This window comes from Sciurus carolinensis, chromosome 3 (assembly GCF_902686445.1).
Source record: "Sciurus carolinensis chromosome 3, mSciCar1.2, whole genome shotgun sequence".
In the NCBI taxonomy this organism is placed as follows: Eukaryota; Metazoa; Chordata; class Mammalia; order Rodentia; family Sciuridae; genus Sciurus; species Sciurus carolinensis.
In genome coordinates this window covers 52,205,664-52,231,976 of record NC_062215.1, presented here as the reverse complement: position 1 = coordinate 52,231,976, position 26,313 = coordinate 52,205,664, and the positions used below count along the sequence as shown (strand labels likewise).

General features: G+C 44.8%; 1 protein-coding gene across 1 annotated transcript; it reads left to right on the top strand.

Moving 5' to 3' along the window:
* The first annotated feature begins 698 nt into the window (after positions 1 to 698).
* Polr2a (RNA polymerase II subunit A) lies at positions 699 to 26,313 on the top strand. Its single transcript, XM_047545417.1, is given in 40 exon segments — positions 699 to 1,177; positions 9,752 to 9,884; positions 10,024 to 10,160; positions 10,251 to 10,424; positions 10,615 to 10,896; positions 11,218 to 11,379; positions 11,505 to 11,725; positions 11,955 to 12,087; positions 12,592 to 12,716; positions 12,830 to 13,040; positions 13,826 to 14,035; positions 14,120 to 14,288; positions 14,465 to 14,559; positions 14,686 to 14,889; positions 15,228 to 15,450; positions 16,024 to 16,207; positions 16,613 to 16,784; positions 16,861 to 16,966; positions 17,057 to 17,262; positions 20,962 to 21,186; positions 21,334 to 21,580; positions 21,943 to 22,043; positions 22,892 to 22,996; positions 23,086 to 23,268; positions 23,511 to 23,598; positions 23,601 to 23,712; position 23,769; positions 23,896 to 24,082; positions 24,208 to 24,321; positions 24,483 to 24,539; positions 24,542 to 24,631; positions 24,731 to 24,928; positions 24,931 to 24,957; positions 24,960 to 25,181; positions 25,184 to 25,255; positions 25,258 to 25,310; positions 25,312 to 25,524; positions 25,526 to 25,667; positions 25,670 to 25,768; positions 25,771 to 26,313. Coding segments are annotated over 40 exon segments (5,889 nt in total). The 5' UTR covers positions 699 to 1,084; the 3' UTR covers positions 25,884 to 26,313.

The window sequence follows — 26,313 nt, the reverse complement described above, 5'->3', positions numbered from 1 at the left end:
GTTGCGGTCCCGTGATCTCTCCCGGACAGCGGCCAGCCTCCTTCCGGAGCAGGCCTCCGAGCTGAGGCCTCTTCGAGCGGCTCAGCCTGGGGATCCAGGACCAAAGCTGAGTTCAGTACTGGATTAGAGACCAGGAGTTGCCCACTCATCCCTGGAAGCCGTTCGACAAAAATCGCCTACTTCCGGACAAACGACTGGACTCGCCATCTTGATCTGTTCATGCATATTCAAGATGAAATTGCATATTCATGATTAAGGACGGACCCAGCACTCCCTCCGGGAACCTACTCAGGAGGATCCGACCGGCCCCGCCTCCATTACCGATTCGCAGAACAGACCATTTTCCTTATGGGGGGGGATATTAATGAGACACTTCAGCTGAAGATGAAACCATACCCAAAAGTAGAATTAAAAAGGCCTAATTTTGTCCTCGATCCTTCAAACCTTCAACCTCAGTGCAAGAGGGAGCAGAGAGGGGAGGCGGAGGGATTAGGAAAATTCACCTCCCCCTGTCATGTCAAAAGGTCTCCCAACCAGAGATTCTGAGAGGGAGGACTAACGACTCCAGCGTGCGTTCCGTGCGGGCCGGCGCAGGCGACCCCGTAGCGCAAGGAGGGCGGGAAAGGAAGGGGCGGAGATGCAGGGGGCGAATCTATAAGGGCGTCATTCGTCCAGTTCGCTCCTCAGAAGCGCCGAGAGCGCGACCGGGGACGGTTGGAGAAGAAGGCGGCTCCCGGAAGGGGGAGAGACAAACTGCCGTAACCTCTGCCGTTCAGGAACCCGGTTACTTATTTATTCGTTACCCTTTTTCTTCTTCCTCCCCCCAAAACCTTTTCCTTTACCCCCCTTTTTTTTCTTTTTGGAAGCCGAAAAAAATCTACCGGAGAGGGGGAGAAGGTTTCCTTTCGCTCCTTTTCATTTCCCTGCCTCCTTCCCTCCCCCACTTTCCCTCCTCCGACTTTTTACTCCTAACTCGGGGAGGTCCTTCCCTGTGGCCGCCCCGACAGGGTCTGAGCACCTAGGCGGAGGCGGCGCAGGCTTTTTGTAGCGAGGTTTGCGCCTGCGCAGCGCGCCTTCCTCTACCATGCACGGGGGTGGCCCCCCCTCCGGGGACAGCGCATGCCCGCTGCGCACCATCAAGAGGGTGCAGTTCGGGTCCTGAGTCCGGAATGAGATGGTAAGCTGCTGGGGCCTGCCCCTCTAATTCCCTCCTCCGCCGGCGGGCCGGAGAAACTTGACGCTCCTCACTGCCCATGGGTGACCCGCAGGGTAGAGGGTTATCGGCTCCGAAGCCTTTCAGGGTCCAGCCCCGGGGCTCCTAGATAAATTTCGCAAGGATTTAAGCAAGCATAGCGTGTGGGTGATCCGTTCCACATTTAAGAATTACCGATATTTCAACGATATGAGACGCATCTAGAGTTTAAAAAATTAGTTGGAATGGGAAACCAACCCCTAGATATTTTTTCCTCCCCGTCTACAAATATTAATTGAGCACCTGCTATGTGGCAGACAAAACAGGACGCCAGGATACACAGCTGCAAGACAAGACAGGGACCTTGCTTCTGGAGGATATTCTTTCGGAAGGGGCAGAGGAGGTAGACAACAAACAATAACAGCAAACGGGAATAATAATATGGAAAGACACTGAATTGGTTCTAAGTTAGATGGGATGGTGTCGGTTTGGGAAGGCCTGTTTGAGGAGCTGAAATTACCCACATGATAAGCAGTCAGTCACCTTAAGCCGTAGATTCTGGAGAAAGAGCTTTTTAGGCAGAGGAAACCGTGCAGAGGGCCAGAGGGAGGATACCCTGGTGTGCCGTGGAACCTGAAAGCCCACCATGGCTGGGTTGGAAACCATAGGACAGTTATAAGGATACAGTGACTCAATTTACATAATACACACACACACACGCTGCAAAGTTGCCCTGAAGAACCAATGGGAAGGGATAAGGATGGAAGCAGGAGTGATCGGAGAGAAGGATACTTAGTAGAGAGCTTTTAGTGATTTGGACTTCTTCCCTTATGGAGCTAACAAAAGAGAGCCAGTTGACTAGAGAGAATGGAGTTAAATGACTGTGGATGGAAATAGTTGTTAGAGAAGAGGGCTCAGTTTTGTGGGACTCAGAACATTCTGATCTTACACCACAGAATGAATTCCAGATGTAATTAATATTTAACATAACACTCCAGAAAAAAATACAGGTGGCCTTTGGGGGTCTGATACAGAGGCAGACCTTTAATAGTAATGCATTAAACAAAGGAAAATTTTGTGGTGAGCCTAAAATGAGCTAAGCATTTTACATACAAGGAAGATTTCATTACATAAAAATAAGAGCCACTTCTGTTTATCAGAGGCACCATGGACAAAGCTAAAAATTAGATTGGAAAGCAATATTTGCAATGTGATGGATAAAGCTAGATTTATTAATATACATACAAGGAACACCTACATGTAAGAGAAGTACATGTCTACTAGAAAAATGGATAAAGGTTATGAATAGGCAGTTCACAAGAGTACAGATGGCCCATAAAAACACCTTCAGCTTACTAATAAAAACATACAAATTAAAACTTTTTTCCTTACCTGATTTTTTTTTTCTGCTGGCAAAAATACTGAGAAATAGAGTTGAGATGTAACTCAATGCAAAGCATTTGCCTTGCATTTGCAAAGCTCTGGGTTCACTCCCCAGTTACAAAAGAACCCCACCAAAAAATAAAAAAAGATAAAAAAAAATACTGGGAAATAGGCATGCTTATATGTTGTTAGTAGAAAAGTAAATTGATATAAATTTTTTTGAGGACAGTTTGGCAATTTTATCAGTCTTTTAATGTGATGTCCCTTGACTCAGCATTGCCACTTCTGAACTATCCTTAAATAAAAAACTTTATTTCTCCCCTCAAACATGTCCCTCACTGTTTTGCCTGGTTCAGTAAATTGCTTCTCCATTTATCCAGTTGTTCAGGCCAAAAACCTAATAACCAACTTTGATTCTTCTCTTTTTTGTAATTTACTGACTCCATCTACCAGTTTGTTTTGCGTTTCAAAATATGCCTCGTATCTGGCCATTTATGACCATCTCCCCTATGTTCCACTCCACCATTTCCCCTAGGACTCCTGCAGCAGCCCTAGACCGCAGTTCTTTATGCATTTTGCAGAACAACTAGAACAGACTGGAGAGATATCTCTTTCATTGCTACATGGAATCCTCTACTGAGGATTCAGATTCCTTACTATGACCTGTTGGATGTCCTGTATTATCTGGCCTCTGCGTTGCCTCTCCATCTCATTACCAGTCTTCCTCTTTGCTTTTCTTTGATTACTCTGACCTGTTTGTCCCTTGACAACTGAAAGCTTATTCCTGCCTCAGGGATTTTGTTGTTCATTGTAGTGTCGCTGCTGCTTGGAACAACATTGCCAGATGTTAATTCCTTTATGTCAGTAGATTCTCTTTGTCAAATGTTAGAGCTTTACCCTGATCATCCTATTTAAATAGCATCCTACTGCATTCTTTAACTCCTGGCCTCTATTTATTTCATAGCCTATCACTCTTGATTAGTTCTTGCTCCCTTGATAGAACCTTGTTATTCACCTCTGTTCCCTCAGCATTTCAGGTAGTACCTGGCATGTAATAAAAAGTAGTTGGAGGGCTGGGGATATAGCTCAGTTGGTAGAGTGCTCGCCTCACAAGTACAAGGCCCTAGGTTCAATCCCCAGCACCACACCAAAAAAAAAAAAAAAAAAAAAAGTAGTTGGATAAATAAGTGAATGATTGTGCAGAGACACATAGAAAAAATTTTAACTTTGAAAATGATGTTATAAATCCCCTAAATATTTACTAATAGGAATTCTATTGGGTAACTCAGAGTATAATCTTAGAAAAGCACTGTCCTACTAGGTTAAATTTCCTGTTCCCAGTTGTGCTGGTACTACTGAGGCAGAGCAGCAAACTCACAGGGGCACAGTGAGGTATTTTTAATTCTCTAGGGAAGCACAGGTGCCCTGGTTCCAGGTAGTTCAGTTTTAACGTTAGATGGCGCTCATTCCCTTTGGATGATGACATATCTTTGTGAAACTGGATTTTTAATGGGTGCTAAGGATGGGCAAAAATCAGTTGGAGCAAGAAATGAAAATGATTCTGTACAATCTGATTCCAAGGGTTGGGAAATTAGGTTGTGCAGTGCCTAATAGATGGCTGTTGTAATATTGTGGTTCTTTGGGAAAGAAAGAAAAATATTCTTGTTTTAGTATATTAACTTTAAAAATAATTTTTTTTAGTCGTAGATGGACACAATATTTTTATGTGATGCTGAAGATTGAAGCCAGTGCCTCACATGCTAGGCAAGGGTGCTACCACTGAACCACAACTCCAGCCCAGCACTTTCAATTTATATTATTTTTTCAAATGGCTAGTAAATTGCTAGGACATAAATACAAAGTTTGGACTTAGGTACTTAATTAGTGACTTTTTTTTTTTTTTTTTTGCTTAGGGAATGCTGTGAAAGTCACTGGGACACTAAAAACACTGAACTGATAATGTTAGGAAATCTCCAGTTAAATGAAAACTTACTGAACAGTATGCAGAATGAGACTCTTATTTATGTTAAAATAGGAACATATTTGCTTTTTTTTTTTTTTTTTTTTTAAGATGGAACACTGCTTACAAAATTGCAGGAATCATCTCTGGGGTATAGGATTATGGATGACTTTATTTTGCAAGGCTTGCACTTTAGGTAGTGTGCCTATTTTTGAGGGAATAATGGTTCCACTTCGAGGTAGGAGGATGGGTGAATAAGAGGCCTCTTGTAGAGCAGGTGGTATTTAATACTAGTGTGGTCTCTAAAAGTCATGTGGGGGCTTGGGGGTTGAGGTACAGAAGACTGAATTGGCTTTATTATAGAGCTGTTGTCTTTGCTGTTATAAGAAGGGTTTGAATGTTGCTGTGTGGGGGAAGGAAGCAAGAAGGGTTGGTGCTAGGACTTTTTTTGGTTGCGGGGGTTTGAACGCTGGGCCTTGCACATGTTAAGCACAAACTCTACCAATGAACTACACCCTCAGTCCCTAATATACTCTTTTAGGTTAAGTGTGGACTACAGTTGATGAGTTCGAAGACTATCCTTGTTTTCAAAATTATTTATAATTTAATGAGGGATTTCCTATACATGCAACAAATAGTTTTCGAACCCGCCATGTGCTGGTGACTGTTCAGCTTGGCAGTGAGAATATACAGATAAATAAAACATCTTTGCCCTTAGGGATTGCAGTCCAGTGGGAGTAACATGTGTAAGGAAGTAGTTAAAATTGTGCTTAGAACCTTGGTGAGTGTAGATAAGGTTAGCTCAGAGTGAATGAAGACTTCACAAGGAGGGGATGTCTGAGCTAAGTCATATGAATAAATGGAGGTTTACTAGAAAAGAGAACATGTGAAGCCAAAGAATTTTGAGAAATCTATAGTTGGAACATAAATATGGGAGAGGGGGTGGAGAATGTGGTACCAAATAAAGCTGTAGAAGCAGAATCCAAGTTGTGAGGACTTGATGTAGTTTGCTAAAGGCAGGGGACAAAAAAGTATTTACTGAGTTTTTGAGTTTTTGTGCAAGCCTTTTGTTTGGGACCTCAGAATAAATAGGAGGACAACCTAGGCTACAAGTAGCTACCTCTTCAGAAATCTAACCTCTATCCTGTAGACGGTGAGAACTAGTGCTCTGTTGAAGGCTAAAGTAGTTAGTGTATAATCCCAAATGACAATTTGTTAACCTATGTTGGAGGGATAGTTCTTCCGATTAACCAAGACTTTCATGCCTCCTGTCTAGGATAGCCCCTGGTCCTGTCTCAGAATGCCTGGAAGTAGAATTAGTCATTAGAAGGGTGGTTGACTTAGTAAGCATGGACTTTGAGCAGAGGGCAGTAGAAAAGTTTGAGTGATTTCCCTTAGGTCCCTCTGTAGTGTCTGTCTGGGTGGCCAGACTTCATGCCTGCTTCTCTGTGTGTGTTCTTTCAAGGTGAGCAAATCCCCTTCTTCATGTTACCCACGGGACACGAGGTAGCTGGTAAGGTTCCAGCTTTGTGAATTTAGTCACACACCAAGCCTGTCTCCTGAGGTGTCACCAGATAATTTCATGAGTGTTTTGGGAACTCTCTTCAGTCTTGTATCTTAGGAGACTGTTTGGTCTCTACCCAGCTGTGACTAATCTGATTTATTTATGAGGGGGATTACTGTTTTGACTCAAGGGGAAACCACTCTCTTTTATAAGTCTTTGAGGCCACCTCCCTCCTGTGGAAGGTCCTATGTATTATAGTTCATTTATCGCATGTTTGTTTGGAACCCTACCTGACAGGTGTTCCACAGTCTTTAGGGAAGACAGACCTCAATAGATAACTTCATTGCATTATCAGAAGTGCAGAGATACAGGGGCTTTAGAAACACAAAGCTGTCTTACCTTGGGGAATCAGTGAAAGCCTGAGGGAAGCAATGCCTGAGATAAGTCTTAGAGCAGGGTCTCTAATATAAAGGGCTTTCTGAAAGCAGGAAAGGCACAGCATGTGCGAAACACCAGAGGAATTTGTAACCCAGTTGTTCTGGGTGATGAGAGAACCTCAGGAATTGTTACTGAGGAGTCAGCAGGGAATGAAGGTAGGGACAACATAAAATCCTCTTTTAAAGGAGCATCCGGTTGTGGTGTGGACAGATTGGAGAGAGACAGACTGGTGACCCATGAGAATGTTCTACAAAGGAAAGGCCTGGGCTGTACTGTGGTTATAGGGATAAAGAAGAGGGAAGGGCAAGATTCAAGAAATATTTAGGAATTCAAAATAATCAGTACTTGGTGAATGATTAGATAGTAATGGCAGCCATTTATTGGGTACTTGTTATATCCTGGGCTTAAGCAGGCTAATTAAATCCTTAATGATTATAGTTTGTAAGCAACAGAACCAGAATTCCAGGCCAGCTGTTTTGAGACTATAAAGCCTATGCTCTTTCAACCATTTTGTCTAAGGATAAGGAAAGCTAAGTACAGATTTCTAACTTGGGAGTCACACCTGAGATGGGAAGTGAAAGGAAAGGAGAGGTTTTGTCGGGAAAAAGAGTTTGCTTTTAAGTTGAATTTAACTTATCAATGGATGACTGAGGAGTTTTAGTAAACAGTTAAATATGTGATTCCAAAACCTATAGGAAAGATAGGACCTGGAGGTAAATATTTTGAGTTATCAATAAATGTTTATAGCAGCTCAGTTTATAATAGCTAAACTATGGAACTGACCTAGGTACCCTTCAATAGATGAATGGATAAAGAATGTGGTATATATACACAATGGAGTTTCACTCGGCCTTAAAGAAGAATGGAATTATGGCATTCGCGGGGTAAATGGATGGAACTGGAGAATATTATGCTAAGCAAAATAAGCTGATCTCAAAGAACCAAAGGCCAGGTGTTTTCTCTGATATGTGGGTGCTAATTCACATAAGAGGGGTGTGGGATAGAGGTATTTTGAATTAGACAGAGGGGAGTGAAGGGAGTGGAGGAGGCATAAGGGTAGGAATGATAGTAAAATAGTCAGACATTATTTACCCTAGGTGCATACGTGATTACATGACCTGTGTAACTCTACATCCTGTACAACCAGACAAATGAGAAGTTATAATCCATTTATATATGATGGTTCAAAATGCATTCTACTGTCATGTGTAACTAATTAGAAGAAATAAAAATATATTCCCCCCCCCAAAAAAAAAAAAAAAGATTGTGAGTTATCAGAATATACAGTAGTGAAAATCACAGGATGGCATCCAAGGTGCAGTGAGAAGCATGAGCTAGCTATAACCCTAGGGAGTAGCAGAGCAGACCATGGCCAAGGAGCCTCAGAAGGAGACGAAGCAGCAGCCAGAGAAGGAGTGGTGGTGTTGGAACAGAAAGAAAACTTCAAGTAAACAACCTGTGTCATAGACCAGTGAGCTGAGAATTGAGATGAGTTCTTTGGTATTTGGCAGAGTGGAGTCACTGGCTTAGCAACAGTGGCATTAGTGGAAGGAAATGTAATCATTAGGAAGATGGCTACGCATAAGTGCTCATAATCACTGCAGTTTTATAGAGCACAGTTGAAACTCACAGATCTAGGTTCAAATCCTGGTACTATAACTTTGTATTTGTGTCATTTTGGAGCCTCAAGTTTTACCGTCTTTATAATGAAGGTAGTGAGTTTATTTTATAAGTTAGTTTTGAAGATAAAAAAACTAATCAACCAACACTGGGCTTGGCATTTAGAGAATGTTTTGTAGCTCGTCATGGTGGTGCACACTTGTAATCTCAGCAGTTCAGGAGCCTGAGGCGGAAGATCACAAGTTTGAGCTATCCTGTGCGACTAATGAAGCGAAATTCTGTCTTAAAGTAAAATAAAAGGCTGGGCTATAGTTTAGTACTCGAGACCCTGGATTCAATCCCCAGTATCACAAAAAGAAGAAAAAAAAAGTTATATTTTAGAGTTTAATAATACTTCTCCTGAAGCATAGGACAGTGGGGTGGAGCCTATATTTGTCACCAGAGGGGTGGTTGAGTTGACTTTTGCTAACTCCTTGGGATTGAGGCCTTGGGTAAATAACTTAATGCATATCAAATTTCTAGGAGATAGGAATTCATTCCTGGGAAATCAGTGGTTAAGGTTAGGGAAACAGTGGTTGAGATTAGAGGAAAAGTTTGGTACCTGGCTCAAAGTTGACACAAATAGAAGCTTTTAATACTTTCCTTGAACTGCATCCCTTTGGGTGTGAACCAAGAGCCTAAACTAATTGAAAAGTCTTGAATTTTAAAAAAATATTTTTAGTTATAGATGACACAATACCCTTATTTATTTTTTTAATGGTGCTGAGAATTGAACCCAGTGTTTTCACATGTGGGAGGCAAGTGTTCACTCACTGAGCTACAACCATAACCCTACTAAAAGTCTTGAGTTTTTATTGTATGAAAGAATGCTAAAGATTGCCTCACCCTCCTCTAACCCAGGACAGAAATATCTCCTCCAACTCATAATTACTTGTGACTCCATATCCCCACTTTTCCTTCTCTGAATTGCCCCATTGAATAACTTTCTGGGTATTCCAGCTGTTCATTTTTATTCCACCAACCAGTACTAGCACCTGGTTCTGCAATATAATAAAATCTTCATCTGGACGTGGAATAGTTCAGGCAGGAGGGAGTGCCAAAGATGAGGGTAAGAGGCAAGACTGTATCTCTAGGTCACCTTGTTCCTCCTCAGGAGCCGAAGTTGAGGAGTTGTTGGGGCATGTCTTAGACTGTACTCCTGGGCTATCAGGGTTGGCTTGCAGGTTCAGAGATATGTTCTCAGATTTGTGGGCTTAATTTCAGGGGGGAAAATAATACATTGTTTTTTACTCCCCTGAGGGAACTTTTATTTTTTTTTGTGATTAAATTCTTTGGATGTCAGTTACTTAGAATTTAGCCCAAGGAATGATGGGTTGAATTCCTAGAAATAGGTGATTTGTATGGAGCCCAAGGTCCACTACACTCTAGTATGAGCATATTCCCACTCCCCAGCAGTGTTGGAACAAGCGCGATATTCAACTTTGGCATTTCCATAAGTGTGTTCCCCCATCTCCTCATCCCAGGTTAAATGTGATTAATTCTTTTGTAAGTGATTTGGGATTTTCTCAAATCTTGGTATAGGGCTGTCCAGCCAAGAAGGCTAGAAACTAGGAATCCCATATAGTTGTTATTGACCTGCCTTTCTTTCCTGCAGAAGCGGATGTCCGTGACAGAAGGTGGTATCAAATACCCAGAGACAACTGAGGGAGGCCGCCCTAAGCTTGGGGGACTAATGGATCCAAGGCAGGGGGTGATTGAAAGGACTGGCCGCTGTCAAACATGTGCAGGTAAGTGGTGAGAGATTCCAAAGGGAAGAAGAGAGGCTCAGGTCCTTAAAAAAAAAAAAAAGCCAGGACTGGTGGGCACCCGAAGACCTAGTCTCTGAAGTTAGTGGAAGCTAGAGGAAAGTCACGTGCTTGTTCATAGGAAACATGACAGAGTGTCCTGGCCACTTTGGCCACATCGAACTGGCCAAGCCTGTGTTTCACGTGGGCTTCCTGGTGAAGACGATGAAGGTTTTGCGCTGTGTCTGCTTCTTTTGCTCCAAACTGCTTGTGGACTCTGTGAGTTGGGGGCAGGCCCTGGCCTGGGAGGGTGACTGCCAGATGGGAGACAGGGGCAACCCCAACTGACCCTGCTCTGTTCTGCCCCAGAACAATCCAAAGATAAAGGACATCTTGGCCAAATCCAAGGGGCAGCCCAAGAAGAGGCTCACACATGTCTACGACCTTTGCAAGGGCAAAAACATCTGCGAGGGTGGGGAGGAAATGGACAACAAGTTCGGTGTGGAGCAGCCTGAGGGTGATGAGGATCTGACCAAAGAAAAGGTAACTGGGGATGGTAGAGAATATGGGGAAGGAGTGGCTAAGGAGGTCATAGAGACCTAGAAGGAAGGCAGGAGGAAGCTGTGGAAAAATTAGAGGAACTAGAAGAACAGGGAAGAGTGGGAAGGGCTGACCTGATGAGTTGGAAGTGGCCCATGTCCAGGTTCTAATGGACCTTCTCTCTCCTTCTAAGGGCCATGGTGGCTGTGGGCGGTATCAGCCCCGAATCCGTCGCTCAGGCCTGGAGTTGTATGCTGAGTGGAAACATGTTAATGAGGACTCTCAGGAGAAGAAGATTCTGCTGAGTCCAGAACGAGTGCATGAGATCTTCAAACGCATTTCAGATGAGGAATGTTTTGTGCTGGGCATGGAGCCCCGCTATGCCAGACCTGAGTGGATGATCGTCACAGTGCTGCCTGTCCCCCCACTCTCCGTGCGGCCTGCTGTAGTGATGCAGGGCTCTGCCCGCAACCAGGTCTGTGGCTCCAGAACTCTGCCTCTTGGGTAAATGACCAGGTGTCTGAGAGGGAGGAGCCCTGCAGGTGTGGCATGTGCACAGGGCCAGATAGACACATCTGAGTTGGAAAATATCTCCTGCTTGCTAGCTGTGTGATCTTTAAGGAGACCTTTGAGGAGGTTAAAGGTCATCAAGGTCTTCTGTATCTGTAAAATGAGAGCAAGTAAACCTGCTTCTGCCTTGTTTAGTGAAGCAGAGCTTTGTTGTTTGCCTGGCACAAATACGCTGAGTGCCTAGTCAGTAGTGGTTGGACTTTGATGATGCTAACTTCCCCCTCAGGATGATTTGACTCACAAACTGGCTGACATTGTGAAGATCAACAATCAGCTGCGGAGGAATGAGCAAAATGGTGCAGCAGCCCATGTCATTGCAGAAGATGTGAAACTCCTTCAGTTCCATGTGGCCACTATGGTGGACAATGAGCTGCCTGGCTTGCCCCGTGTGCGTCTGCATATTCCCTGGCCACTATGGATTGGATCAGGGTGGGGGCTAGAAGGAGGCCTCAGACATCTGGAGGATGGTCCAAACTGATTACTGGGTTGCTCCCTCTTCATTTACCCTCACAGGCAATGCAGAAGTCTGGGCGTCCCCTCAAGTCCCTGAAGCAGCGCTTGAAGGGCAAGGAAGGCCGGGTGCGAGGGAACTTAATGGGCAAGCGAGTGGACTTCTCAGCCCGCACCGTCATCACCCCTGATCCCAACCTGTCCATTGACCAGGTTGGCGTGCCCCGCTCCATTGCTGCCAACATGACCTTTGCAGAGATTGTCACGCCCTTCAACATTGACAGGTGTGCCTCAGTCTGGAAGCCCTACCTGGAGTGGCCAGGGGAATATGGCCCCAGTGGTGAGGATTTGAGAAATGGAGGTGTGCTGCCCTCACCTGGGGGAGGAGGCTTAGAACAAAGAGGGAAAACATTGAGGTTTAGAAGTTTAGCTTCCACTTGAGGCTTTAGGGTGAGGGTGGTTGCTAGGGATTTTTAGGAAGCATTTTGTTTATTGCATCTCTTTTCTTCCTAGACTTCAGGAACTAGTACGAAGGGGAAATAGTCAGTACCCAGGAGCCAAATACATCATCCGAGACAATGGTGATCGCATTGACTTGCGTTTCCACCCTAAGCCCAGTGACCTTCATCTGCAGACTGGCTATAAGGTGTGTGGTAATCTAGGCCTCGCTTAACCACATGAACAGGAGGCTTTCTGGAATAGTACCTGGCTAGAATAGGCCATATAAGACAGTTGTGTTCATTAGGATCCAGAATTGTTGACACCTTTTTAAAAGGCTATTGGTGTTGCAGGCGTTCTTGTAGCTGCCAACCATTGACATACAGGGTGGGAATTGTGTTACCCAGGGGCAGCATATTCAGAAAAAAAGAAATCCATAGGGGAATAATCAGAGGGCTTCATGTTCATTTTCCCTTGGTTTTCTCCCCAGACTGAGTTCTTTGAGATTGGACACTACATTTTGTTATTCCTAATAACCTGGTGTCTGGCCTAGGAGCTGGCCCACAGTGGGTATTTGATATGTGTTTCAAGTGACTAACACCACAGCATCATATCATCTCTCTTAGTTTACAAGGGATTCCAGGTCCTCATCATTTCTTTGGTGCTTAGCATACCTCCTTCACTGAACCCTTTCTGTACCTTACTTCCTTAGGTGGAACGGCACATGTGTGATGGGGACATCGTCATCTTCAATCGGCAGCCAACTTTGCACAAAATGTCCATGATGGGTCATCGGGTTCGCATCCTCCCTTGGTCTACTTTTCGCTTGAATCTTAGGTCGGTTCCTTAACTGAATGGAAGCAGGCTAGGATGGAGGTTATGGGCTGGGCTGCTTCTTGAGGGTTTTCTGAAGTTGTTTTCCTGACTGATTTCCTTCTCTTTCACTTAAGTGTGACGACTCCATACAATGCAGACTTCGATGGAGATGAGATGAACTTGCATCTGCCACAGTCTCTGGAGACCAGGGCAGAGATCCAGGAGCTGGCCATGGTGCCTCGCATGATTGTTACCCCTCAGAGCAATCGACCTGTGATGGGCATCGTGCAGGATACGCTCACTGCCGTGCGCAAATTCACTAAGAGAGATGTCTTCCTGGAGCGGGTGTGTGGTCCAAATGGAAACCAGGCTTGGGCAGGCAAAGGGGGAACTGGGGGAGGTGAGGGGGTGGCCAAGAAGAACAAACTGCAGTGGTTTTTTTCTGGCTTGTTCTGCACTGATATATGTGAAACTACCTTTTCTGGTGAGGTAGAAGGAAAGAAGGGGGTTAGGAAAAATTAGAGGCCCAAAATGATATAACTTTAGTTCCTTGTTTAATTCCTTAAAAGTTTCATGTAATTCTATAAATGTTTTCTACAAAATAAAGGTGAAGGAAAAATAAGTAGGCCGTGGCTAAATTTTATTTCTTTGTTTTTACTTTTACTTATATCCTAATTATTGTAAGAAATTGTATGTATTGTTAAAACAAACAAAAATAAGTCCTACTATTAAAATCTTTTTTTTTTTTTTTTTAATTAAAAATTTGGGCCCTGTGCTGTGGCCCATGCCCATCCATGCCCATGCCTGTAATCCCAGCGGCTTGGGAGGCTGAGGCAGGAGGATCACAGGTTCAAAACCAGCCTCAGCAAAAGTGAGGCACTAAGCAACTCTGTGAGACCATCTCTAAAATAAAAATACAAAATAGGACTGGGGATGTGGCTCAGTGCTTGAGTGCCCGAATTCAATCCACAGTATCCCCCTCCCCAAGAATTTTGGAAGGCAGTTTTCTTTGCCTCTTTTTGACTCAAAAATATGACTTAGACTTTCCTCTTTGGGTAGGGAACCTTCCCTGACATTCCTGAGGTGTGAGTCCTGCATTCTGACTGTCTTTCTTGATATTTGTTTCACAGGGTGAAGTAATGAACCTCCTGATGTTCCTATCCACGTGGGATGGAAAGGTCCCACAGCCAGCCATCCTCAAGCCCCGGCCCTTATGGACAGGCAAACAGATCTTCTCTCTCATCATACCTGGCCATATCAATTGTATCCGTACCCATAGCACCCATCCCGATGATGAGGACAGTGGCCCTTATAAGCATATCTCTCCTGGGGACACCAAGGTAGGGCCTTGTTTTTAGACATGTGGGGACACAATTTGGAAGTGGAAACCAGAACAGAGGCCTTCAGTGGGTGCTTATTCTTAGGTGGTAGTGGAGAATGGGGAACTGATCATGGGCATTCTGTGTAAGAAGTCTCTGGGCACCTCAGCTGGCTCCTTGGTCCACATCTCCTACCTAGAGATGGGTCATGACATCACCCGCCTCTTCTATTCCAACATTCAGACAGTTATTAACAACTGGCTTCTCATTGAAGGTAAGTATAGTTATTAACAACTGGCTTCTCATTGAAGGTAAGTATAGCAGGCTCTACTCCCTCACTTCAAACTATTCTTTCTCTTTCCTCCTTACATTCTTCCTCTTTTTCTCCTTGTAAGGCTTGTTGCATAGGAGTGCAAAGGCAATGTCACTGATACTTCTCTTTATCTCTAGGTCATACCATTGGCATTGGGGACTCTATTGCTGATTCTAAGACTTACCAGGACATTCAGAACACTATTAAGAAGGCCAAACAGGATGTAATAGAGGTGAGAGGGAAAGCTGAACAGAGGGAATAAGTGGATCTCAGGGACTTTGAATTGGACATCAGCAAGAACAGTGTGGGGTAGGGGGATAGAGTATTGCTTGATGTCTCCTGAGAATTCTGTTTCCAGGTCATCGAGAAGGCTCATAATAATGAGCTTGAGCCCACCCCAGGGAACACGTTGCGTCAGACGTTTGAAAACCAAGTGAATCGCATTCTCAATGATGCCCGAGACAAAACTGGCTCCTCTGCCCAGAAATCCCTGTCTGAGTACAACAACTTCAAGTCTATGGTGGTGTCAGGAGCTAAAGGTTCCAAGATCAACATCTCCCAGGTGAGGAGTCTTGTATTTCCAATTAGGGCATTACACCAAAGTATGGAGGAGGAAAGAAGGTGTGTATATGTTTTAAGGTAGAGGTAGTTGGGGAAAATACTGGAAAATCAATATGATGCAGTACTGGGGATTTAACTTAGTATATCCTCAGCCTTTTTTACTTTGTGGTTTTAGACAGGATCTCACTAAGTTGCCCAGGCTAACCTTGAGCTTACCATCCTCATGCCTCAGCGTCCCAAGTAACTGGAATTACAGACATGTGCCACTGTGCCTGGCTTGGGAACTCTTATTCTTAAGGAAAAGGGAGTCAGATACAGTTCACTTTTTTTGTTCCCTAGGTTATTGCTGTTGTTGGGCAGCAGAACGTGGAAGGCAAGCGGATCCCATTTGGATTTAAGCACCGAACTTTGCCTCACTTCATCAAGGATGATTATGGACCTGAGAGCCGTGGCTTTGTGGAGAACTCTTACCTAGCTGGCCTCACACCAACTGAGTTCTTCTTCCATGCCATGGGGGGTCGAGAGGGGCTCATCGACACAGCTGTCAAGACTGCTGAGACTGGTGAGGTCTTCAGGGAATTTCCAGCAAGTATTGCCTGCTAAGAGACCCTAGTGTGTGGGAATTGGGATTCTCAGGAAAAAGCTTCTCTATTTGAAATGGTGGAATTTTGGCCTTCACAGAAAGAACAAAGACTGAAACTCAAGAGTTATAAAGGGCTGAGAGCTTGGTTTGGTAGAATGCTTATTTATCATGTGTGAGACCCTGGGTTCCAACCCCAACGTAGTTTTAAAAAAAAAAAAATCCAAACTGCTGGGGTAGCGCCTTAGACTCTGCTTCTGTCCTAGCACGTTAAGGATGGTTCTTAGGGGACTCTACTGGGTGTTCAGTTCATCTGATGGTAGACATGGCTTTTGTCAAAAGACTTTGGGAGAATTTGGGTTGTAGCTTGGTTGTAAGTACTTGCCTAGCACAGATGAGGCCCTGGGTTCATTTCCTAACACTACAAAAAAGAAAGACCTTGGGAATGAGGGGTATAGCCAGTTCTGATAATCTTGTGGGTTGAGGCCCCAGACTGGGTCTTTGGGCTTTGTCATCTTCTTGGTTTGAATCCTTCAGTTGATTACCTTTGCCCAGGGTATATCCAGCGACGGCTAATCAAGTCCATGGAGTCTGTGATGGTAAAGTACGATGCAACCGTACGGAACTCCATCAACCAGGTGGTGCAGCTGCGCTATGGCGAGGATGGCTTGGCAGGGGAGAGTGTTGAGTTCCAGAATCTGGCTACACTGAAACCTTCTAACAAGGCTTTTGAGAAGAAGTAAGGAGACGGGCAAGTGGGTGGTTCATGCCCCTGAGTCTCAGGTCCTGAGATTTCTACTTCCTCAGAGAAATGGCCTGAAGAATGTCTTGCAGTGGGTCTTATCTTTCAGTACCTTTTCTCCACCCACCTGAAATAGCTACTTGATGGGGAAGAGGATGAATGGAGGCAGATTTGAGATTTGTCCCTACTTTTTGCCTGGTGATATTACAAAAGGGCCCAGGGACAGGTAGATGTTTAAATCATGGCACCCTTGAGCCTTAATCTGTGTCACTGCCCAGGAATCTTGCTTCCAAATCCCTGTTCCTGGTGAGCTGTACACTTTTGGGAGCCTTACACTGCTCTTTGTAGAGCTAATAACCCAGGGCCCTCCTGTCCCCTGAATCCACCCTCTTGCCACCTCAGGTTCCGCTTTGATTATACCAATGAGAGGGCCCTGCGGCGAACTCTGCAGGAGGATCTGGTAAAGGATGTGCTGAGCAATGCACATATACAGAATGAGCTGGAACGGGAATTTGAAAGGATGCGTGAGGATCGGGAGGTGCTTAGGGTCATCTTCCCGACTGGTGACAGCAAGGTATGTATGGTTAGGAAGGGCTAGGCTAGGGATGCTGCTACTGGATGGCTGTCCTTGACTTGAAATCCTCCCTTAGGTTGTCCTTCCCTGTAACCTTTTGCGCATGATCTGGAATGCTCAGAAAATCTTCCATATCAACCCTCGCCTTCCCTCTGACCTGCACCCCATCAAAGTGGTAGAGGGTGAGTACCTGCTTAGGGGTTTCCAGGCCAGGCTGAGGGATAGGAGTTTGGCCTGATCTGAAGCTCTCTTCACCCTTCCTTTGGCTCTAGGAGTCAAGGAATTGAGCAAGAAGCTGGTGATCGTGAATGGGGATGACCCACTAAGCCGGCAAGCTCAGGAGAACGCCACACTGCTCTTCAACATCCACCTGCGTTCCACACTATGCTCCCGCCGAATGGCTGAAGAGTTTCGGCTCAGTGGAGAGGCCTTTGACTGGCTGCTTGGGGAGATTGAGTCCAAGTTCAACCAGGCCATTGTGAGTATTAGCTTCTTCATCTTCCTTTGCCTTATTTTCTCTTTTTGCTTATTGATTTCTCTAGTTTCCAAGAACAATCTACTTATGTCCACAATCACTCTCATTCATTGAAACAAGACCTGTGTTTGGTGCATTATCCCTTTGTATCATAACAACCTTAAAATGACCCTAGTAGGGGAGAGATTGCTAGTCCCACATGGCAGAGACAAAACTGAGGCTTAGACAGTGACTATATTTTATGAAGGTCATATAGGAAGTAAATGGCATGACTGGGCTTATGAAATAGCATTTTTTATTTTCCCAAAGTGCTTGCTATGTGCAGAATTCTAATTTAAGTAGAGACAGGGAATTGGAGAGGAGTGAGTACAAAAGATTTATAGATACTTGAATATGCTTTCACTATCTTTAAGGGGTTTATAGGATAATGGAAGGAGGGGAAAGCATTATCATTGTAGGCATGCCTCAGTCTGATTGATGTGAATGAATCTTATAAATTATCAGTCTTAAAAATTAGGTATCTGGGTGTGGTGCTGCATGCCTGTAATTCTACCTACTTGGGAGGCTGAAGCATAAGGATTACAAATTCGAAGGTAGCATGGGTACCTCAGGCTTGGGAGGCTGAGGCAGGAGGATCACAAGTTTGAGGCTAGCCTCAGCAACTTAGCAAGACTCTCTTTCAAAAAATAAAAAAGGACTGGGAATGGGTACTTGAGTGGTAAGGGCCCTGTCCTTTATTTTCCAGTATCAAAAAATATAAAGGGCCAGAGATGTAGCTTAGTAAGGTAGAGTGCTTGCTTAGCACACAGGAGTTCCTGGGTTCAATCCCTCTCACTGCAATAAACAAATAAATAAATAAATGAAATTTAAAATACCTTAGGAAATACTGTCAAACGCCATTGAAAAAAGAAATGAAAAGATATCATCCCATGTTCATGGATTGGAATGCTTAATACTGTTAAATGAACTGCTCCCCAAAGTGATCTACAGATTCAACACAATCCATATCAAAAGTCCCAGCTAAGTTTTTAGCAGAATTTATGAGCTGATTCTGAAATTCATATGGAAAAATATGGGAACCAGAGGTGCCAAACAGTCTTAAAAAAAAAAATGAAGTTGGAAAACTCATATTCACACACTCACTGATTTCAAAACTTAATAGAGCTATAGTAATCAAGAATATGGGGCTGGGGAGATAGCTCAGTCGGTAGAGTGCTTGCCTTGCAAGCACAAGGCCCTGGGTTCGATCCCCAGCACCGCAAAAAAAAAAAAAAAAAGATATGTTACTGGCATAGGAAGTGTTTATAGATCAATAGAGTAGAATTGAGGGTTCAGAATTAAAATCCTCACATTTATGATCACTTGATTTGATTTTTTTTTTTTTTAATTTAATAGAAGTGCCAAGTCAATTAAATGGGGAAAGGATAGTCTTTAGAACAAATAATGCTGGGACCACTAAATATCCTCATACAAATGAAAGAAGTTGGAGGCTGAGAGTATAACTCAGTGGTAGAGCACTTGCCTAGCATGTGCAAGGCCCTGAATTCAACCCACAGCCCTTAAAAAAAAAAATTCAGCCCAAAAGAAAGTTGGATCCCTGTCTTACACAACATAAGTATCTCAAAAATGTATCAAAGATAAAAAAAGAGTTAAAAATGAATAAAAAGTAAGTGGGATATGTTTTTAAGACTATGGATTAGATAATGGATTCTTTTTTTTTGGGGGGGGGGGTGGCGGTGCTGGGGATCGAGATAATGGATTCTTAGTTATGACCCCAAAGCATGAACAACCAAAGAAAAAAGTAGGAAATTTGAAATTGATCAAAATTTAAAATTTCTGTGCTTCATAGGACACCATAAAGAAAGTAAAAAAAAAATCACAGAATGGGAGAAAATGCTCTGAAATTATCCATCTAATAGGTGTCATGCACAAAGAATATGTAAAGGACTGGGTATGGTGGCACACACCTGTAATCCTAGTGACTCTGGAGACTGAGGCAGAAGGATTGCAAGTTCAAGGCCAACCTTAGCAATTTAGGGAGGCCCTAAGCAACTTAGCCAGGCCCTGTCTCAAAATTTAAAAAATAAAAAGAGTTGGGGATATGATTCAGTGGCTGAGTGCCCTTAGGCTCAATCTCTGGTATCCCCCCCAAAAAAGGCAGGCAGCACTGAGGAGATAACTCACTTGTAAAGTACCCATGGGGTCAATCCCCAGTACCACAAAAACAAAGGATATATTAAGGACTCTTAAAAGTCAACAATATAGCGAGGCTTAGTGGTGCATGCCTGTAATTCCACCAGCTGGCGAGGCTGAGGCAGGAGAATCACAAGTTCAAAACCAGCCTCAGCAAAAGTGAGACCCTGTCTCTAAGTACAAAATAGGGCTGGGGATGTGGCTCAGTGGTTAAGTGCCCCTGAGTTCAATCCTGGTACCAAAAAAAAAAAAAATTCAACAATACAAAGAAAGAAAAGTCAAAGGATTTCAATAGATTTTTCCCCAAAGAATAATACTGGTCATGTTTGTTTTTTGAGGTACTGAGAATAGAACCCAGGGGTGCTTTACCCCTGAGCTATATCTATATCCCCAACCATTTTTGGGGGGTTTTCCCCCACTTGGTGGTTTTTTGTTTGTTCCTTTTGGAGACGGGGTCTGGCAAAGTTGCTGAGGTTGACCTTGAATTTGCCATCCTTCTGCCTCAGCCTCCCAAATCACTGGGATTACAATGCCACTGTGCCTGACTAGTTAATGACCAATGAATGAATGCAAAAATATCAACATTATTCGCCATCAGGGAAATGTAAATCAAAACCACTGAAGTTCCACTTCACATCTACTTGGGTGACTAAAAGACAATAAAAAATGTTGGAGAGGATTTGGAGAATTTGGAATCCTTATACACTGCTGGTGGGAAAGGTTCAGTTTCTTTGGGAAGTGGACTGGTAGTTCCTCAGAAGCTTAAACATAAAGTTAGGTAATTCAGCAATTTCACTACTGGAGGGAACTAAGAATGCCTCCACTCAAGCTTTTCTTTCTTTCTTTTTTTTTCAAGGCTGAGAACTGAACTCTGGGCCTTGTGTGCTAGGCAAGCTCTCTGCCACTGAGCTAAATCCCCAACCCCACCACTCAAACTTTTAAGCCCAAATAGTTGTAGTACATTTTAATAGCCAAGCGGTGAAACAAACTAATTATCCATCAATTGATGAATGAATAAACAAAATGAAAAGTATCTAGCTATCAAGCCATGAGAAGGTAGTGATAAGTCTTAAATTCATATTACTTAGTGGGAAAAACTAGTTTGAAAAGGCTACATGCTATATGATTCCAGTGAAATTTTATGGTAATTGATTATATCTTAGTTAAAATAATGTATATGGGGAACTTCCTATTTAGATAGTTATTATGAAACGAATATCCTGTAATTTTAGCATATATGTAAAAATTTTGAATTTAGGTGGTCTAGTGCCTTTTCTGGATGTGTAGCACATTGGGTGCTAAGTGATGTGCTATCAGTTGATGCTCCTGAGGAAGAAAATGATCAAATTAGGTTTAAAAAAAAAAAAAAAAAAAAAACCAAACTCTTTACCTTTGCAAATTCATCTGCCCCATGTCCTTTACGATTAAGGCTAGTCTTGGCCTTGACTGCATTCCAGTCATTCACCAGAAGAGAGTGGTTTGCTTTGTCTGACTCTAGTCTTTCCTTAGGCCCATCCTGGGGAAATGGTGGGAGCTCTAGCTGCACAGTCCCTTGGAGAACCTGCCACCCAGATGACATTGAACACCTTCCACTATGCCGGTGTGTCTGCCAAGAATGTGACACTGGGTGTACCCCGACTTAAGGAGCTCATCAACATTTCTAAGAAGCCAAAGACCCCCTCACTCACTGTCTTTCTGCTTGGCCAGTCTGCTCGAGATGCTGAGAGGGCCAAGGTAGGGAGTAATGGGCTTAGTAGGAAGAAAAGGAGGTGAAATCAAAACCACTTGAATCTAGAGTTTGGGATTCCCTTGATAGGATGGTTTTAAGAGGTGTTTGGAGTTACCCCAGTGTCTGTGTCATGAATCCGTTTGTCTTTCCAGGACATTCTGTGCCGCCTAGAACATACAACTTTGAGGAAGGTGACTGCCAATACAGCCATTTACTACGACCCCAATCCACAGAGTACAGTGGTGGCAGAGGATCAGGAGTGGGTGAATGTCTACTATGAAATGCCTGATTTTGATGTGGCCCGAATCTCCCCCTGGCTGTTGCGGGTAGAACTGGACCGAAAGCACATGACTGACCGAAAGCTGACTATGGAGCAGATTGCTGAAAAGATTAATGCTGGTAAGGCTGGGAGAGCAGTCCAGCTCAGGAGTCCCACCTGGGTTCCCACTTCTGTCATGTTTGCTGTACTTGGGTCCTGAAAAAGCCACCTACCCTCTTGCTATCAGTGTATCATCTCCACCCTCTAAGACACCTCCAGGGTCACTGTTCCCTGGTCCTTACACCTTCCAGGGCTCCTCTGTATTCTCTTTCTCTTCCCAGTATCCCCCTCCTTTCTAGAGGGAATCTTTGAGAAGAAAAGTTCTATGAAGAGAGGCCAGTCACAAAAAAACCCTGTGAGTGAAGAACTGGAAATGAACAGTGATCAGGAAGCAAGTCCTGTCCATACGACCTTTCTCATGGCTTATTATTATCCCTGCCAGGTTTTGGTGATGATTTGAATTGCATCTTTAATGATGATAATGCAGAGAAACTGGTCCTCCGTATTCGCATTATGAACAGTGATGAAAACAAGATGCAAGAGGTAACTGGGAACCAAGAAGAAATTGACATGTCACAGAAAACCATTAAATCTTGTTAGTGACCAAAGAAATTAAGATATAAGCAACATTAGTTACACCCACCTAATTTAGGAGTAGGGAATGATGTACCAAACTGTAGCAGAGCCAAAATCTTTGAAATTCGAAACAGCAGCCAAATAGATAAAACAGATGGTACTGAAAAGGGGTGATTCTCATAGCCCTGTCATTTGACTCTCCTCCCCCTGCAGCCCACTCTCCTAAAATAGTACATAGTTTAGCCAAGAGAGTAAGGGGCATTGTTAGGGACAGGCTGGATGATAGGAATTGCTGTGTCCTCAGGAAGGTGGTATTGCAGCAGATATAATGCGATTCATAAAATTATTTGACCAGTGACTTAACTCCTGGGCATGGTTTCTGAGAGATTGTCCTGTATATGCAGATGCCTACTGCTTTAATAATAAAAACCCAAAAACTCATCAACTTCTTATCTCTCATCTAATAGTTAAGAAAATGTTAATGTATCTCGATGGAATGCAGTGTACACCCACTGAAAAGGGTCATTGTCAAGTTAGTAGCAGCCTAGCAAGCACTTAAGCATCAGAAGCAGAGCAGGGACTTACTGGTCACTGCCCTCAAGGGCACATACATGGTGCTAGACAGACTGTGAAAGTAAAAACTATTAATGGTGATAGGGTGTGGTTGCTTCTTCTTAGTTTTCTTTTAATATTTTTGTAAAATCATGATGAAAAGTAGTCTTATTGGGGCCAAGCCTTGTGAGGCAATAATTTGGAGTGAGAGTGGGGAAGAGACCCAAGGGTTCTAGGAGTGCTGATCTCACTTGCATCCCAGGGAAGAAGAGGTGGTAGACAAGATGGATGATGATGTTTTCCTGCGCTGCATCGAGTCTAACATGCTGACAGATATGACCCTGCAGGGCATTGAGCAGATCAGCAAGGTCAGCCTTCTTCTCCACAACTGTTGTCCTCCCATCTGTCCCTTACCCTGTCCTGTTTGGCTCAACTCAAGCTCACTCTGCTTCACCAGGTGTACATGCACTTGCCACAGACGGACAACAAGAAGAAGATCATCATCACGGAGGATGGGGAGTTCAAGGCCCTGCAGGAGTGGATCCTAGAGACGGATGGTGTCAGTTTAATGCGGGTACTAAGTGAAAAGGATGTGGATCCTGTGCGCACCACTTCCAATGACATTGTGGAGATCTTCACGGTGAGCTTACTACCCAGTGGTCTTCCCTGGGGCTCGTTTCAGAATGAGATTTCAGGTTGTCATTCTGTGCTGTTTGTTCACAGGATTTCCTTGTTCAAGTTTTTTCTGCCTGAATCCATTTTTGAAGTATGGGATATACTAATTGATCCCTGACTCCCTCCCTGTGGATCTGGGTGGTTGGTAGGGCAGGTAGAGGAACAGAGCTAACCTGGACTTGATTCTTCCCCCTCATCTCCATGAAGGTGCTGGGCATTGAGGCTGTGCGGAAGGCCCTAGAGCGGGAACTGTACCATGTCATCTCCTTTGATGGTTCCTATGTCAATTACCGGCATTGGCTCTCTTGTGTGATACCATGACCTGTCGTGGCCACTTGATGGCCATTACCCGACATGGAGTCAACCGCCAGGATACTGGACCTCTCATGAAATGTTCCTTTGAGGAACGGTAATGGCAGAATTTGTCTAAGCAGGGTGGGAGGAAGGAGCTCTGCAAAAGAGGAGTGTGAATGTGTGTTGGATATCAGTGCTGTTCTTCCACTCTGGGGCAGTTGGACTGCAACTATGGCGGAGGGCACCCTGGGTGCTGGGGGTGGGGGTCTGATGGGGCCTGTCCTCTTCTGGTGTTTAGGTGGATGTGCTTATGGAAGCAGCTGCCCATGGGGAGAGCGACCCCATGAAGGGGGTGTCTGAGAATATTATGCTGGGCCAGCTAGCTCCAGCTGGCACTGGCTGTTTTGACCTCCTGCTCGATGCAGAGAAGTGCAAGTACGGAATGGAGATCCCTACCAACATCCCTGGCTTGGGGGCTGCTGGACGTGAGTATAAGGGCCTCAATTGAGCAGAACCTGACTAGGCCTGCAAAGAGATGAGGCAGGACTTGGCTGGGACAGTTGTTATTCCCTGGGTCCTATTCCTCATGAGTCACTGGGCCTCTTTGCAGCTACTGGCATGTTCTTCGGCTCAGCACCCAGTCCCATGGGAGGAATCTCTCCTGCCATGACACCCTGGAACCAGGGTGCAACCCCAGCCTATGGCGCCTGGTCCCCAAGTGTTGGTGAGTATCCTGGCCCAGGAAGAGGGCCCTCAGGTGGTCCAGAAGTGGGTGAGCTGGGATAGTGGACAGTAAATTTTGTAGATGGTGGAGTCCATGGTAACTGGGCAAAGGTGGATGGATGGGCTCCTGCTCTGGTTTCAACCTGTTCCTCTCCCTTCCAGGGAGTGGCATGACTCCAGGGGCAGCTGGCTTTTCTCCCAGTGCTGCTTCAGATGCCAGTGGTTTAGCCCAGGTTACTCCCCTGCCTGGTCTCCCACACCAGGCTCTCCGGGCTCTCCTGGCCCCTCAAGCCCATACATCCCTTCACCAGGTGAGTTGTTACTGCCAAGTTACCTCATTTCCTCCTCGAACTTCTCTTCTGGACAAGTCTTTTAATTATATATTTACATTGTTCACTTCTTTCCCACAGGTGGTGCAATGTCACCCAGCTACTCACCAACATCACCTGCTTACGAGCCTCGTTCTCCTGGGGGCTATACCCCCCAGAGTCCCTCATATTCTCCCACTTCACCCTCCTACTCCCCAACCTCTCCATCCTATTCTCCAACCAGTCCTAACTATAGCCCCACATCACCCAGCTATTCCCCAACATCACCCAGCTACTCGCCACATCGCCTAGTTATTCACCAACCTCTCCAGCTACTCTCCAACCTCTCCTAGCTACTCACCAACATCCCCAAGCTACTCACCAACATCACCCAGCTATTCCCCAACTTCTCCTAGCTACTCACCAACATCTCCCAGCTATTCACCAACATCTCCCAGTTACTCACCGACTTCACCCAGCTACTCCCCCACTTCCCCTAGCTATTCACCAACATCTCCCAGCTACTCACCTACATCTCCAAGCTACTCACCAACTTCCCAAGTTACTCACCCACCAGCCCAAACTACTCTCCAACCAGTCCCAATTATACCCCAACATCGCCTAGCTATAGCCAACATCACCCAGCTACTCGCCTACTAGTCCCAACTACACACCGACTAGCCCCTAATTACAGCCCAACCTCTCCAAGCTACTCCCCAACTTCACCCAGCTATTCACCAACCTCACCAAGCTATTCCCCTTCAAGCCCACGGTACACACCACAATCTCCTACCTACACCCCAAGCTCTCCCAGCTACAGCCCCAGCTCTCCTAGCTACAGCCCTACCTCACCCAAGTATACCCCAACCAGTCCTTCCTACAGCCCCAGCTCACCAGGAGTATACCCCAACCTCTCCCAAGTACTCGCCTACCAGCCCCAAATATTCACCCACTTCTCCCAAGTACTCTCCTACCAGCCCACCTATTCGCCCCACTACCCCAAAGTACTCACCAACATCTCCAACTTACTCACCAACGTCTCGGTCTATACCCCAACCTCCCCCAAGTATTCACCTACTAGCCCCACTTATTCACCAACCTCCCCTAAGTACTCACCCACCAGCCCCACCTACTCGCCCACCTCCCTAAAGGCTCTACCTACTCTCCTACTTCCCCTGGCTACTCACCCACCAGCCCCACCTACAGCCTCACCAGCCCAGCCATCAGCCCGGATGACAGTGATGAGGAGAACTGAGGGTAAGCAGGGCGCAGCAGCAGCTGGCTAGGGCCAGAGACAACCTTGGTGGCGCCCTATAATCCTCTCACCTCCCTCCTGGACTGTGACCCCCAACCCAGCTCCCTTGTACATAATTCCTTGTGACAGAGATCGCCCTAAAAGTTCTAGATCCTGTTTCTGATGGGGCTTTTTGTCTTGTTCACTTGTGCTGTCTCAGAACCCACTGACCTAGCTGTGGGGTTCTTCCTATCCCACCTACCCCATTGCCTGACCCCACAGTGAAGGTCCTTCCTGGCCTGTAACTTCATTGGGGTTAAAGGGTCTTTTTAACTTTATAGGGTAGTTCCTGCTGAGTTATACATCTGATCCTCGGGAAGAACAAAGTTTAAGCTGCCTTTTGTCTGTTATTTTATTTTTTGAAGTTTAAATAAAGTTTACTAATTTTGAC